At 40.0% G+C, this 16,890-nt stretch overlaps 1 protein-coding gene across 1 annotated transcript; it reads left to right on the top strand.

The window, feature by feature from the left end:
• The first annotated feature begins 9,496 nt into the window (after positions 1 to 9,496).
• On the top strand, positions 9,497 to 16,463 carry myl13 (myosin, light chain 13). The gene is made up of 7 exons (XM_079820023.1): positions 9,497 to 9,697; positions 11,348 to 11,375; positions 12,098 to 12,247; positions 12,365 to 12,538; positions 13,304 to 13,381; positions 13,791 to 13,823; positions 13,976 to 16,463. Exons 1-6 carry the CDS (start codon positions 9,596 to 9,598, stop codon positions 13,817 to 13,819), a joined length of 561 nt encoding a protein of 186 aa, XP_079676149.1. The 5' UTR covers positions 9,497 to 9,595; the 3' UTR covers positions 13,820 to 13,823; positions 13,976 to 16,463.
• The last annotated feature ends 427 nt before the right edge of the window (positions 16,464 to 16,890 follow it).

The following is a 16,890-nucleotide window of genomic DNA, read 5'->3' on the forward strand; positions in this document are numbered from 1 at the left end:
CCCAAAATTTGAACCACAAAAAGTGCATCCATCCATTATAAAAGTGTCGATGTGTTTATCTAAGAGAAATATTTAACACGCTATAAAGTAAAATGCCAGTTTTTGCTATTTTGGCAATGAAAATAGTTCCAAACAAATCCATAGCAGAACTGCTGTGTATTTCCCAGCAACACTGTGGTGTTTTGTTACTAAATAAACCAGCTGGTTTGAACAAATTGGTTGAATAAATTATTTGTCGCCACCTACTGAGGGTTTCATTTTTAAATTTAAAAGTAGGCCTATCATTTTGTTTTTCCATCATATTTCTATATTCAAAATGTTATTTTAAAAACATTAATATCAACATTATTATTTTTTTATGCAGGTGTAATTGTACCATTTCAGATGCAGCTTCTGTGCCACCTCTGCAACACAAAGATTAATGTTATTGTTAGTGATTTGATTGGTAACAGCTCTACAGTGTCTTATTCTAATAGTATTTATCGATTAAAAATAAGACACTTCTCAGATGGATTTTTTTAGAGGATTTTGAGGAGTACTGGTCTGGTTGTTGCCTTGTCTTGGTCTCAACACACTCAGGTCTTGGTCTCAGTTTAGGTGGTCTTGACCACAACATAGCTATCATACAATATCTTGTGTCTTTCAGCAAAGAAAGGTCCAGGGTTGATCATGACCATGACTACTTCAACAAACAAATAATCTACACATAGCTAAACTCTATATAGTTTTATTCTCGTCCTGTATTTCGACTATTAAAGCTGCACTATGTAACTTTTCCGTCCACTAGAGGTTGCCTATTAAAAAAAAAAGGCATAGTTTGATGACGCCACGTTTGAGCGCTGAATCTTGGGACACGTGGTCTTCACCTCACAGCCAGTAGAAAAGAATCGGGATAGGACTTGTGCAGAAATCATGTTCATGAATGCGATTATTAACGTTACTGTAGTATGAAGCAGAGCAGGACCGAGTGTTGTGGGAGCTGAGCAAGGCCGCTGTTAATAAGAAGAGTGGAACACACGCCTCGCAAGCAGCGGGACTGTTATTATGGCATAGTCGCCGGCGGACTTTTATTATGCCACAGTCGCCACTTCCGCTTTTCTAGTCATGAGTATGAAGTAAAGCAGATCTGTTTATCATATTAGATACATGTGAGTGTGTTGAAAATTATGTTATGGCGTTACTCTGTGCGTTTGCTCGGCGGCTGCTATGACACTTGTTTTACACTACAGTAAGAGTAAAGCGTTTCTGCAAAATAAAACTGGAAACTGAGGGGAACGCGGATATGACGCTATTGACAAGCGACTTCCTCACACGTCCTGGTTCCTTGGTTAAAATAGCAATTTTATCACGATTTACAAATAGTTGGAAACATTTGAGATATTTAAAATACTCAACTGAACAAAATATATAACACTGGCCTAGTGGTTTTTGGATATTTTACAGAAAAAATTTTACATAGTGCACCTTTATGTGTAACTCTAAAGGTGATGATACATGTTCAAAACGTTTTAGTAAAATTGGGATACCTTTGATCCAAAAATCAGGATTATACTGATTCCAGCAGAAGAGTGGATTTCAGGAACAAAAAAATAATAAAACTTCAAAATTGGTTAAAAAAAAAAAAAAATACAGCATTCCTATCATGTAATATATACAACACACACACATTTTATTTTGCTAGTGATTAGTTTAACTGTTAAAGTGATAAAAGTAGACATTACCTATTAAGCCTTTCGGTAGCCTACAGTAAAGTAAAAAAGAGATTTTGGCACCATAAAATAATCCCCAAACAGCTGTAAATATCAAACAAAAATATTATATGTCATTTAAAGTGTTTTTTATCACTGTTTGTAAACTACATTGGCACAATCAAGAGATGACCCAGTCAAAATGTCTTTGCGAGCGAACGCCAAGGTTCTCGGGTTGGCGCTACATGTCAAGTCACCTTTATTGAGAAAACGCAAAAGCATTGAAGTATTTTTCCATATGTCCCTTTAGGGGCTCCGTAGAGCACTAGTAATCCAGATTTGGTAATCAGGGTGATCCAATCCAATTTTGCTTTGAACAAACGGCACAAAAGTAAAATGGATTACCTGATCCTGGATAGCTGTCACAGGGTGTTTTGGTGTTGGTTCATGTTCATTGTTCATTGTTCTTGGTTACATTTAGTTTATCATGTTATGTTTGAGTTTGTCATGTTCACAGTCTTGTCATGCACTTCCTGGTCTTGTCATGTGACTCCCATGCCCTCATGTGTTTTCATGTCATTGGTTCATTGTTTAATCACTGTTCACAGGTGTCTCTTGTCTTTAGTGTGTGTATTTAAGCCCTCATGTTTGCCATGTGTCTTTGTCTGTTATTAACGTTGTGCCCGTTGGTGGTGAGTGTTCTCAAGTCTGTTATGTTTAATCAAGCCAAGTTTATTGTCAAGCCAAGTTTTGTTTGTTGTTTTGCCAAGTTTTGAGTTATGTTAGGATTTATGTTTGGATAAATAAATGCTGCACATGGGTTCTGAACATTTGCCTCCAGTGGACCGTATGTTACAGAATTACAGACCGCCATTATGAACCCAGCAGTTACCATTGCCCACCCTTGTCAAGGCCAGCGTCCCATAGGGGACTATGTCAGAGACTTTATTCGGTTCATGGATTTGTTGCCCTGGAATGAGACCTTACTTAAGAGGTGCTTTTGTTCCGGTTTGGACTCTGACATTGCAGCCCTCATGCCATCAGAGGAACACCCCTGCAGCTTCTGGCAATGCATTGATTTTATTTTGTTTCTAAGTGGCTCAGTTTGGACGGTAGGAGAGGCAAGGGACTATTATAGCCACGTCCACGCTCCAGCCCACGTCCAGGCTCCAGCCCACGTCCAGGCTCCAGCCCACGTCCAGGCTCCAGCCCACGTCCACGTCCAGGCTCCAGCCCACGTCCACGTCCAGGCTCCAGCCCACGCCCACGTCCAGGCTCCAGCCCACGTCCAGGCTCCAGTCCACGTCCAGGCTCCAGTCCACGGCCACGTCCAGGCTCCAGCCCACGTCCAGGCTCCAGTCCACGGCCACGTCCAGGCTCCAGCCCACGGCCACGTCCAGGCTCCAGCCCACGGCCACGCCCAAGGCCACGTCCAGGCTCCAGCCCACGGCCACGCCCACGGCCACGTCCAGGCTCCAGCCCACGGCCACGTCCAGGCTCCAGCCCACGGCCACGTCCAGGCTCCAGCCCACGGCCCCGTCCAGGCTCCAGCCCACGGCCCCGTCCAGGCTCCAGCCCACGGCCCCGTCCAGGCTCCAGCCCACGGCCCCGTCCAGGCTCCTGCCCACGGCCCCGTCCAGGCTCCAGCCCACGGCCCCGTCCAGGCTCCAGCCCACGGCCCCGTCCAGGCTCCAGCCCACGGCCCCGTCCAGGCTCCAGCCCACGGCCCCGTCCAGGCTCCAGCCCACGGCCCCGCTGTCCCGCCCAAGAAAATTTTTGGGGGGGGGGCAAGGGGTACATGGAGGCCATGAAGGCCCCGCCTCTGTGGCCCCCTGAACCGCCATTACCGCCATGGCCTGATGAACTGCCGTTGCCGCCATGGCCACCCACGCCTGAGGGTCCAGGTCCGCCCACGCCACAGGGTCCAGGTCCGCCCACGCCACAGGGTCCAGGTCCGCCCACGCCACAGGGTCCAGGTCCGCCCACGCCACAGGGTCCAGGTCCGCCCACGCCACAGGGTCCAGGTCCGCCCACGCCACAGGGTCCAGGTCCGCCCACGCCACAGGGTCCAGGTCCGCCCACGCCTCAGGGTCCAGGTCCGCCCACGCCACAGGGTCCAGGTCCGCCCACGCTCCCAGGCCCGTCCAGGTCATGTCTGGGTCCGGTGCCCCTGCACGGGCCTGGCCCACCATCCCTCCCCCAAGACCGCCCCCCAAGACTTTTTTGTTGAGACTCTTTTTTTAGGCCATTGAAGTGTTGGTGTTGTTTGGGCGTCAGGGGCCGCCCATAGAGGGGGGGATCTGTCACAGGGTGTTTTGGTGTTGGTTCATGTTCATTGTTCATTGTTCTTGGTTACATTTAGTTTATCATGTTATGTTTGAGTTTGTCATGTTCACAGTCTTGTCATGCACTTCCTGGTCTTGTCATGTGACTCCCATGCCCTCATGTGTTTTCATGTCATTGGTTCATTGTTTAATCACTGTTCACAGGTGTCTCTTGTCTTTAGTGTGTGTATTTAAGCCCTCATGTTTGCCATGTGTCTTTGTCTGTTATTAACGTTGTACCCGTTGGTGGTGAGTTTTCTCAAGTCTGTTATGTTTAATCAAGCCAAGTTTATTGTCAAGCCAAGTTTTGTTTGTTGTTTTGCCAAGTTTTGAGTTATGTTAGGATTTATGTTTGGATAAATAAATGCTGCACATGGGTTCTGAACATTTGCCTCCAGTGGACCGTATGTTACAATAGCAAAACATGGGATTTCCAAATCCAGATCATTCTGATCCAGATTAAACTTTTTGAACAACTGGCCCCTAGTGATATTCTGAAATGCATAGAGCTATTTAAAGGATAGTTTCAGTATTTACAATATTAGGGAATTTTTTTGATAAAATTGACAAAAGTTGATACCTAAATTCCATCTAACAGGGAACTTTCCTTGCAAGGTTCTCTCAAATTTATGAACAAAATGTTTTTTTCCAGTAGGCCTAACGTTTACAGAACATTCTTTCAGTTAGCTGGTCTTTAATAACATTCTCAAAACGTTAGCACAAAAAAAAAAAACATATTATACATCATTCATGGAATTTTTTATTTCTGAAATTTTTTCGTCTAACATTTTTTACAAATGTTACTGTCACATGCCTGTCTATTTTTTGGGCCTTCTCTGTGTGTTTTGATTTGTCACATGCTCCTTTGTCTTAGTTTCCAGAGTTACCCTCATTAGTTAATTTGTCCCAGCTGTGTCTAGTTATCTCGTTTTTGTCTGCTATTTTAAGTTCCTCTTGTTCACTCAGTCTTAGTCCGGTCACTGTTATACTATGGCCCTGTACGAAATGGCACACTTCAAGTGCACTTTCGGTCTTGTGGACATAATATGGCCTCTGCGTGCGCGTGTCCGTTAAGTCCACGAGACCGCAGGGTGTCCTTTTTGTCATTTTAGGTCTCAGAAGGGTGCTCGCGAGCGCCCCCTTTGAGGTCGATATGCGCCCTCGATGCCCACTTCTGCTGAGCACTGCACTGATACGCACTGATACGAGCTACGCAGCAGACTTCTTCCCGGCAGTCAAAGCGGCATTACGTCGTGAAAGTGCGGACTCAGAGGAAGACCGTGAGGGTTTAGGGTGCCATTTGGGACAGGGCCTATGTTGTGCTGTTGCCTGTTTGCCTGCTTTGAGTTTGTTACTATTAAAACACGTGTTGGATTGCATCTCCTGAGTTTTCTGCCTGTTCCTGTACACACAACCGTGACAGTTACTACTTGTTTCAAAACGTTCAGAGAACATTCCAAAGTAATATTCCCATAATGTCTGAAGAATAATACAAAAGGAATGTTTCCTTAATGTTCTTAAAACATTTAAACAACTGAAAAATCATATATCAGTTTTTAACATTCAGAAATAACGTTTTCATAAGTTGATGAAAACGTTTGCAAACCATTTTTAGAACATATTTGTGTTAGCTGGGATGAGACACAGGCACGTGCAGAGGGGGGGGCTTTGGGTGCTCGAGCCCCTGCCCTTTTTCAAAATGAATCAAAAGTGCCCCTCTCAGACAAATATCAATGATAATATCGTGGTCAATAAAACGAAATAAATGTGATTATTATAACATGACAATGTATACAATGGTAACGAACGGCTCAAAAGTCGGACAATTTCTGTTGAGGCGTTGCCGTAACGCGTTGCTATGGGTCGCGTGCGTTTTAATTGACAGCTGATTTTCCTCTGTTCGGAAGCGGCTCTCGAGACAAATATGGTCCTTTCAGAGAGTGTGTGGCCTTACGGGAAAAAAGTAAACCAATATTTTTTTTTCATCCATAATCAAAGCTAATGTGTTGATTTAATTAAAAATCTATATATTATATATTTTAAAGTATTACACAATTCACCAATGCCCGTTTGTCATGTATAGGCGTGGACAGACGAACTAACGTTTGTGGAACGATTTCCTGCGGTTTGTCTCATTTTTTAAATTGCATCACTGACAAAATGGATTTTAACAAACAAATCCCTGCACAAAACCAGCAGCAGCAAAAGTCGCATTAATGGTAAGTGTTAAATTCACTTGTATTTATGTATATTGATACACCGTTTACTATTTCATGAAACTATCAAAGTTAACAAACCCCAAGTGCCACCAGCACCTACAGGCCTATTATGTGAAGTGTAGGCCAGCGAAATGGTTACGTGAAAGGACTTTATTATATTACCATTTTTGAATATTATGCAGCATTATGAAAGTCTCTTATGTTCATCAAGCCTGCATTTATTTGATAAAAAACAGCAATATTGTGAAATATTATTAAAATAATGGTTTTCTATTAACCCTTAATCGTCCCTTGGGGTCCAGCTGACCCCAATGGACTTTTCCTCCATTTTTTAAAAGTGTTCCCTTCATCTCAGGGCCATGAGACTCGGTGACTTTTCCTAAATAATCTATCTAAACATGCACAAAAAATCTGGGCTTGATTTGGTTGTTCTAAGGGTGTGTAAAAAAAAAGTTACCGTTTAAGTCCCTCGGGGTCAGATTGACCCCACATTGAAAATGAATGGGAAAGTGTAAAAAATGAAAAAATTTCACTTTTTTTGTCAAATTTTTTTTACTAAATCCAGTATAAATCTGAAAATTTCCACATTTATATCAAGGTCTGGTCCTAGAGCATAAACACAAAGTAGAACGAACTTTCTATCTCATACACACACACGTACACACACACACAAACACACACATGTGTGTGACTGCAACAGAGAGTATTTTTATTGAAATTGGCAAATAAAATCAACAAAACTGGCATAAATCTGAAAGATTTTCATACATAAATGAAGTACTAATACTAGAGCACAAATGCAATATGGAACAAGCATGTTCACTCACACGCACACACACACAAACACAAACACAGGTGTCTGGAGCATTTTTTTGGATTTTGGCAATGAATGGGAAAATGTAAAAAATGCTTTTTTTTTCACTTTGTTTGTAAAAAAAAATCAACTAAATGCAGTATAAATCTGAAAATGTCTACATTTATATCAAGATCTGGTCCTAGAGCATAAACACAAAGTGGAACGAACTTTCTGTCTCATACACACACGCACACACACACACACAAACACACACATGTGTGTGACTGCAACAGAGAGCATTTTTATAGAAACTGGCAAATAAAATCAACAAAACTGGCATAAATCTGAAAAAATTCCATACATAAATGAAGGACAAATACTAGAGCACAAATGCAACATGAACAATCATGAGAAAGAGAGGGAAAAGGGGCAAATAAAAGAAAGATGAAAGGCAGCTTAACTTTTGCATAACTTCCCTATGGATCTCTATTGGATAATGTGGTCATTGCACTCTCTTTCTCTTTAACTATAATTCCTAAAGTTTTTCCACAAACCTACAGATGGCGGTATTCTATCCCTAACACATAGAGCAATGTCCAAAAACTATTTATATTTATTTAAGATCATCATTCAAGTGATTTTTTCATAAAAAAATTATTTTTAATGAGCTAATTTATGACATAGTTAGGTATTTGTGCAGCAAATAGGTAAAAAACTACCAAATACCCACAAAAACACAGCATAAATGTATAGTTGAGAAGTAAATAAAAAAAATGATATATAGTTTTCCATGTAAAAAAATTATATTTCCTTATGCAATCGCTCTGTAAAAGTTTGGGGTCTATCTGACCCCAAGGGACTCAGCGATTAAGGGTTAAAATAATTTAAAATATAATTTATTCCTGTGATCACAGCTGTATTTTCAGCATCATTACTCCACTCTTCAGTGTCACATGATCATTCAGAAATCATTCTAATATGAGGATTTAATGTCAATGATGGAAACTGTGATACTCTTTTCAAGATTCTTTTATTAATAAAAAGTTAAAAAGAACATAATGTAATAAAATTTCACAATATTAGGCTACTGTTTTTTTCTGTATTTTTGATTAAATAAATGCAGGCTTGATGAGCATAAGATATATATATATATATATAAGATATATATATATATATATATTTATATTTACATATTGCCCCTTTTTTACATTTGAGCCCCTGCCCCTGAAGAACTCTCTGCACGGCCCTGATGAGACATATAAGGATTCAGTCATGAGGCAGTTACTGTATGTGTGATTGACAGATGGGACAGCTGAACATCCTGTTCCTCTCTTGCCTCTCCTATTGATTCTGTCCAAGAAAGAAAGAAAGCAATGTTTCTCACAACTCAATCTCAGTTTTGACTCCTTTTCTCATTTGTGTCTATTTTTATTTCTCCAAAGGATTTTTGCTAGGCCATCTGATTCACCGTTGACACTAAATTAGTCTATTTGTGGATTTAATTATTATATTTATGTAATTATAATTATTATGATTGTTGAATGTTGTAATCAGTGTTCTGCTCAATTTGCTATAGAAATAAGTTTTTTTTTCTTTTTAATTTGCAGAAACTCCCTCACATCTTCTGTGGATGAATATTGAAGAGCAATAACTTATGGCACCATATTTTTTTACTCAGCCATGAAACGTATATATCTTTTTGCCTTTACACTCTTAAAAACAAATATTAGAAACAAAAGGAATTCACAGCCTAATTTCATAGAAGAACTTATGAAATATTCTGTTGCTTTAAAATGTAAATTACTTATTCATCTCCAAAAAAATCAAGTCCCTTACACTATGGGAAGAAAATGATTCTTGAGAAGAAATTGAATGGCCATATCTTTGAATTCTATATCAGTACGTCATGAGGAACCTCACAAGCATCTTGATTGGGCTTTTAAATGGAAATGTGCCAGATTGCACTGGATAATTTAGATTAACATCCTGGTGTTGCAATGAATCCCTGATCCACTGAACTACTGGATTCAGAAGAGATGTGGCATGCTTTATATATATTTATATAGAATCCAAGCCCAACTTAATATTCTGCAATATTATTGATTTGACAGCACTGACGCTATCGGATGAGAACAAAACTTAAATTGAATTGAGCTGAATAATACTTTGAATCTATTTAAAGCACTACAAAAATAATGTAAATAAAATGACGACTCTGAGCAGCAGACAGTAATATCATGCATGGATCGTCTTTATTTTAAAGTGTGAAATGAGCAAAATCCATGAATCTGTTCTCTGTTTATTAACCACCTGTGTAGTCTCTCTGGCCCTGTACAGACGGACGGGAGAATCTATTGTGAGAGAACAATGTGTCTCAAATAGAAGCCTTAGCGCTTGTCCTTTTACGGCCTTCCTCTTGGAGTTTGGCACCTTCCTGGGACGAAAGGGGGCCGGATTCACCTGCTATGAGGAGGATAAAGGGTGGTCCGGCAGCATGGAGTCCTGTACCCAGAGCGTGTCCCACCCTGTGCTGTGTCTGTCCCTCTGTGTTGCACCATAACAATCAGAATGGCCCCCAAGAAGAAGGAAGAGCCCAAACCAGCAGCGGCACCCAAGCCCCCAGAGCCCGAGCCCCCCAAGGAGCCGGAGTTTAATGCAGCTGAAATCCAGGTACACACTCTACATGTCTAAACTGTTGCGATCCACGGCAGGAGATAGGCTTTAATAGATCACACCCATCAGCACTGCCATCATTCAGATGCCAAAAATGTAATATCTTTGACAAATTATTGAACGGATTTGCATTTTCATTTCTATCAAACTGAATATGGCGTCTAGTCTAACTAAGGTGGGTTACGCTGAGTGACAAGTCTTATTATTATTCTGTTTCCCCATTAATTATGGTGAAGAACAAAGTGAAAATTATTGCCTATCATTCCTGCTGCTTCTGATCAAAGACTTTAAGGCACTTTCTCTTCATAGATCTGAGTTCTGGGGGGACAAAAGTTTGTCCTCTTATTTTGATGTCATTTTCTCTATTGAATTCCCTGAGGACAAATGTTGCCTTCTCACAAAGCATTCTTTATTGTCCATGCGCTATTTTGAACAACAGGGTGGTGCGTCCAAAAGGACAACCTGCTGTTGAATAATGGCTGTGAATGATAACTCATTTGGCGGTGTATTTTTTACATATTTGTTTAATCTGCAGAGCTCAGAGTTGATTTGCACTGAAACAATTGTCAATTATCATCAGATAATTTCTTTCCCACATCCAAATGCTTTAGCAACTCGCATTAGTTCCACAAATGTAAACACAAGACACATAAATACCATATTCTCAAACATATCATTGGTAATACCTAATGGCATATCACTTTCTTTGCGGGTTAAGTGATATGTTGTTTTGGTAGTGAAATAATGGAAATTTGACAGAGGAGCCAACACAACAAAAGAGCTTTTGGTGGTCAGCATTGCCACTTACACCACATTTCCATAGTCTGAAATGTTGGGGTAAGGCGAGGCAATGATATATGTTCCAAACCATTGAGGTTTGGGCCACACAATGTGATTTTGATTATGCTGGACCACCCAATCTTCTCAAGCAGTTTCAAATCCGTCTACTAAAGCAAGCATGTCAATCGACTAGAATACATTTCTAATGAGCTCTGATTCCTGAGGATAATCTTTTACAGTACCTCTATCATTTCCTGCATCCAGTGGCATTTTTTCAGTGATTGGTTACGCATCAGTGGGCAATATGCTTTACTGTATTTCAGCGAATTCAGACAAATCAGATACAATGGCTCTTAATGGCATTTCAATCTTTAGTTATCTTTGGCCAAACAAAACACAAAGTTATGCCTTTAAATGTGTAGTACATAATATCCTAAGTGTTTCCTCAGTAGGGCTCATCTTTTGGCATTTTCCATTTCCTAAGGCTGTAAAAAGCATCTTGTCAGTGTCATGTGTTCGCAGCTTCAATCACTGACTGAGCCCGCTAACCCTGACGTCTAAGCGTTTGTGCTGGAATGACAAAAGGGGTGTCGGGTGAACACACACCCGTAGGGCCACATGCACCTTCTGGCCCAAGGCTGCTCATAAATTCTTTTGAACAATGAGTCACAGGACAAACGGGATTGAGCTTGAGTAACCAGAGACATCTGACAGCCACGACGGGTTCACGTCCTGAAGGACAAATACCACCCGAGCATTAATAATCACATTTCCAATATCTGATTCCCTTATAAACTTGTATCTTAATGATTCAACTTCAGACTTTTGTATGATTATTTCATTTCTTTTCTTTTCTTTTCTTGGCAGCTTGAATTCACTGCTGAGCAGATTGAGGGTAAGTCAGATTTTTGTATGCATTGTTTAAAAATGTTAAATTGAATTAATGTATGTTTGCTTTGCTGATTCTGATGATGATTCAGAATATCAATACAAGAAAAAAAACTAACATTATTAGAAATCGCAATATATATTCTCATAAAATGAGTCTTACACAATTATTTTTCGAGTAAATGTATTTATTTTAAAGGATGTTTAAATGTTTTAAATGGAAAACAAAACAACATAATGATAAATGAAATTATGTTTTGACATAATCAGAATAATTACTGTAGCAAACAGTCAGAGAGCTATAGATATTTAAGCAAATATTGAACAAAACATATTTATTTCATATAAAATATACACATCTGGTACACGTGGAATCCACATGGAATCCAACAACACTGTGTTGCTGTCTGGGATTTTATCAAATATTTTGGCCTGTAAAATTGCTATAAAATAAATGCTGTATATCTAACCAAGATGTGTTCCAAATTTGAAGTTGATATCCTGAAAATTGAGACACTAAAAGGTTTAAAAGTAAAATTTTCATTGTACAAAAATATTTATGATGATTTTAAAATATGTGATAGAGAAAAAAGGCAATCAAAAACATGCCAATTGTCCCGCTACCATTGACAGGTAATTTTTCCATCTCCTCTTTTGACTTCTGACCCTGTAGGTTTTAGATCTGCTGGAGCTGGAGAAACTGATGTCCCACTGTCTTTTTCTCTGTAGATTTCAAGGATGCATTCCAGCTGTTTGACAGGACGCCAACCAATGAGATGAAAATCACCTTCGCTCAGTGTGGCGACCTTATCCGGGCCTTGGGTCAGAACCCCACCAACGCTGAAGTTATGCACGTCTTAGGCAAACCCAAAGCTGAAGGTGAGACCCTGACCCTCACTGACATGAGCCTAACTGCCCGCTCCTAAATACTGAGAGTTCAACTGTTGAGCCCAGTCATGCACATACACATACTGTGTCTTGCTGTTTTGTTGGCAGATATGCAGGTGAAGATGCTGGATTTCGACCAGTTTCTCCCCATGCATCAACACATCTGCAAGGCGAAAGACCGCGGCACCTTTGAGGACTTTGTTGAGGGCCTGAGAGTGTTCGACAAAGAGGGAAACGGAACAGTAATGGGTGCTGAGCTCAGACACGTCCTCGCTACTCTGGGTGAGCTTAACAATAATAATAAATTATATTTAATTGTCTTCTGTATAAGCAAATTCCTGTAGTAGCTGCAAAGAACTTTCCAGATAACAGGGAATGTTCTGGCAAGATTCTTTCAACTTTATGAACAAACGCTCTTCAATAGAATGTTTGTTAAAAGTTATCTGGTCTTTAATAATGTTCTCAAAACATTAGCACAAAACATTTATACATTGTTCATGGAATGTATTAGCTTGACATTCATCTAACATTTTTTGAATGTTGTTTCAGAGCGTTCAGAGAACATTCAAAAGTAATGTTCCCATAATGTTTGAAGAATGATAGAATGGAACGTTCCATTAACACTCACATAACCAAGAAAATATATTATATTTCCTCAAAATCGTTCTTAATAAATTTCAATTCTCAATAAGAGAGAGAACGCTGTAAATAATGATATTTCAAAGTTAAAGATTATTGGAGTAATATTTTACAAGAAAATAATATTTCAGTTTTTCTACTTCAAAGTTTCACATTTAATTAAATGTGTTACATGCCATTTCTTGTTAAGAAACATTTCTGAGAGAAAATAGTTTGTACACCATATTTCACCCCCAGTAGTTTTAATTATACGTTTAATTATAAGAAAAGAGAAAATACCACAAATCTCAACTCTAGGAATTCTTTAGCATCAGACTAACGACAAAGACGATCCTGCTTTCAGCTCAGATGAGGATTTGTTAGTATGAAGAGCGCTGTAGTGACTGTGTGTGTGTGTGTTCTCGGCAGGTGAGAAGATGAAGGAGGATGAGGTGGAGCAGCTGATGGCTGGCCAGGAGGATGCAAACGGCTGTATAAACTATGAAGGTGAGTTTATACACACTTTTACAACTCCATCATCTGCTGCTCTTCAGCTGTTTCATTCAGTAACAGCACGTCCACCAATGCTTGCTACTTTAAATCAACATCTGTCATCAATAGGCCGATAACATCACAGTTTATGTCTATGAATGTAGTATAAGTGATGAGTACAGAAATATGTCTATCTCTAATCAGAATATGATTGTTCTCTTCACCTCTAGATGATGTCGACCCATCTAGTACAATATTTTCTGTGAAATTAACAAATTGTTTTCCCATAAAATTTAAACTATGCCTGTATGACTTAGTCTAAAGCTGAAAATATAAATAGCATCAGTGGACTCAGAATAGTATAGACTAAACCCGCATTGGCATAGAATATTGATCAAGATTTTGTCTTTTTTTTTCCTCACAGCTTTTGTAAAGCACATCATGGCTGGTTGAACAGGTATGAGAAATCACCCTTATTAAACTAAACTTCATCTTGAAGGCATATCTGTTCTGTTTGTGGTGCATTTAATTCAAATCATTTCGCTCTCTAAAAAGTTATTTTGAGTCCCATCTGCATGTATAAATGTTGATTGTTTCCCTGTTTTTCAGATGATCCAGACACTTCAATGAGGATACAGAATAGTGTCCATGTTATTTCATTGTTGTTCTTTTGTAAATGAAACCCATGCAGGTGTTTCCTGCCATGGATCCACTGTCTCTCAAACGCACCTTTTTGTATAGCTCCTCAGTCTGTAATGCCAACATACATCATACATGTTCTTTTTGTGAATACAAACATGTTTATTAAATGTCACGCTTGGATTAAACCGCTTCCTCTCTCTCTAAATCCTTTTCATTCCACTATTCCTTGAAAATGTAATTGCTTGTATTGAACGTCTGTGATGTGGAGGGAAATGTTGCTGTTGCTTTTTTTCTAAATTGCCTTGGCTCAAATTTCAAATGAGACTTTTTTTCTCTAAACAATAAGTCAGATCTCTGAACAATTAGTTTCCTTGTTCACATCAGATTTCAATTTATTATTTATTTAAGCAAATTGCATGTGTTTTGGCACTTAAAGAGTAAGTGCATTTGTCTACAATTTTCTCAAAAACCAAATGCACATGGCTTGTTGATCAAAACTAATGATTCTCAGTGAAATTGTCAAATATTTTTTCATCATGTGAGCCATCACATGCAAAATTATCCATTCAGTGATCAAAATCTGTCAGACATGCATGTACTCTGATCAGGCATAACATTGACTTGACCACTGACAGGTGAAGTGAATAACACTGATTATCTTTTCATCACGACACCTGTTAGTGGGTGGGATATGTTAGGCAGCAAGTGAACATGTTGTCCTCAAAGTTGATGTGTTAGAAGCAGGGAAAATGGGCAAGCTTAAGGATTTTAGTGTGTTTGTGAAGGGCAAAATTGTAATGGCTAAACAACTGGGTCAGAGCATCTCCAAAACTGCAGCTCTTGTGGGGTGTTCCCGGTCTGCAGTGGTCAGTATCTATCAAAAGTGGTCCAAGGAAGGAACAGTGGTGAACCGGCAACAGGGTCATGGGCGGAGCAGCTAAGGCTCATTAATGCACGTGGGGAGCGAAGGCTGGTCTGATCAAACAGACGAGCTACTGTAGCTCAAATTGTTAATGCTGGTTCTGATAGAAAGTTGTCAGAATATACAGTGCATCGCAGTTTGTTGTGTATGGGGCAATACCATTCAGGGTGCCCATGCTGACCCCTGTCCACCGCCAAAAGTACCAACAGTGGGCACATGAGCATCAGAACTGGACCTCGGAGCAATGGAAGAAGGTGGCCTGGTCTGATTAATCACATTTTCTTTCCCATCACGTGGATGGCCGGGTGCGTGTGTGTCGCTTACCTGGGGAACACATGGCACCAAGATGCACTACGGCAAGAAGGCAAGCCGGCGGAGGCAGTGTGATGCCTTGGGCAATGTTCTGCTGGGAAACCTTGGGTCCCGCCATCCATGTGGATGTTACTTTGACACGTACCACCTACCTAAGCATTGTTGCAGACCATGTACACCCTTTCATGGAAACGGTATTCCCTGGTGGCTGTGGCCTCTTCAGCAGGATAATGACCCCTGCCACAAAGCAAAAATGGTTCAGGAATGGTTTGAGGAGCACAACAACAAGTTTGAGGTATTGACCTGGCCTCCAAATTCCCCAGATCACAATCCAATCTGTGGGATGGGCTGAACAAACAAGTCAGATCCATGGAAGCCCCACCTCTCAACTTACAGGACTTAAACGATCTGCTGCTAACATCTTGGTGCCAGATACCACAGCACACCTTCAGGGGTCTAGTGGAGTCCATGCCTCGACGAGTCAGGGCTGTATTGGCAGCAAAAGGGGGACCAACACAATATTAGGTCATAATGTTATGCCTGATCTATGTATATTCCATAAAAACCTTGAAATGGGATATGTGTAATGTCTACTAAACTGGTAAATGGCCTGCCATTGCAATGAAATAGGAATCACAATCTTACCAATCAATCAATCAAGTTATGGAGCATATAGAGTTTTTCAATCGCTAGCATTTTTGAACATGGAGGAAAGTCACAACCCTAAACAGCAGTAGCTACAGTATAAATACTGTACATTTGTATTTATACAGCATTTATTTTTTGTAAAAATGTGCTAATATGTAAACTGAAAGGTTATATTTATAAAAAGTCAACTTTTTTACCAGTGTGGCTCACGATGACAAAACCCCATTTTTATTTTGGTGGCATTGGTCTATTTACTGACACGTTAACTAGGTTTTGAAGCATGAATTAAATGTTTTGGGTGAGTTACCACATTTTGCAGACATGCAATAGAGTTCTGGTATTGTGACAATGTAAATTACAGTTTAGAGAATGTTTCGGTAAAATGTGGCAAAAAAAAAACAGAACTTAACATTTATTAACGTCTATTTTTGCAACAAGATTTAACCAACAGGTGTCAAATACATTTTAAGTAGTTGTACAATATGAAGTCATGGCCACTTAAACTGTAAGATGAGCTCTGCGGCGACACATGTCTGTAGATAAGATGGTAAAATAAATAGAGTGACAAATTGCACTTTGACTTTGTTGAGATTTAAACAGAATGTGAAAGATAGACAGACAGACAGACAGACTGACTGACTGACTGACTGACTGATTGATTGATTGACTCAGTAACAGCATAAGGTAAAATCACATTCTGGCATTTGATTTCTTATTCCTCTTCTTCTCACTCCTCAGTGTGCCAGAGCCACTGCTGATGTTCTCATTCCCTGCAGCAGAGGAGTTCACATCACCCTTGAATTATCACCCTTGTATTACTCAGCCAGGACGGATGCTTCTCCCATCGTCCAGCAGTTGTGAACGCGGGTGTTTCATTATCCTGCCCCTGCTGTCTCATGCACTTCAAACTCATCTCATAAAAAAAAATAAAATAAAAGACATTTTTGGCATAATATGCTAAAGAGAGAGAGAGAGAGAGAGAGAGAGAGAGAGAGAGAGA

The sequence above is a fragment of the Gobio gobio genome, assembly GCF_949357685.1.
Source record: "Gobio gobio genome assembly, chromosome: 6".
Classification (NCBI taxonomy): domain Eukaryota; kingdom Metazoa; phylum Chordata; class Actinopteri; order Cypriniformes; family Gobionidae; genus Gobio; species Gobio gobio.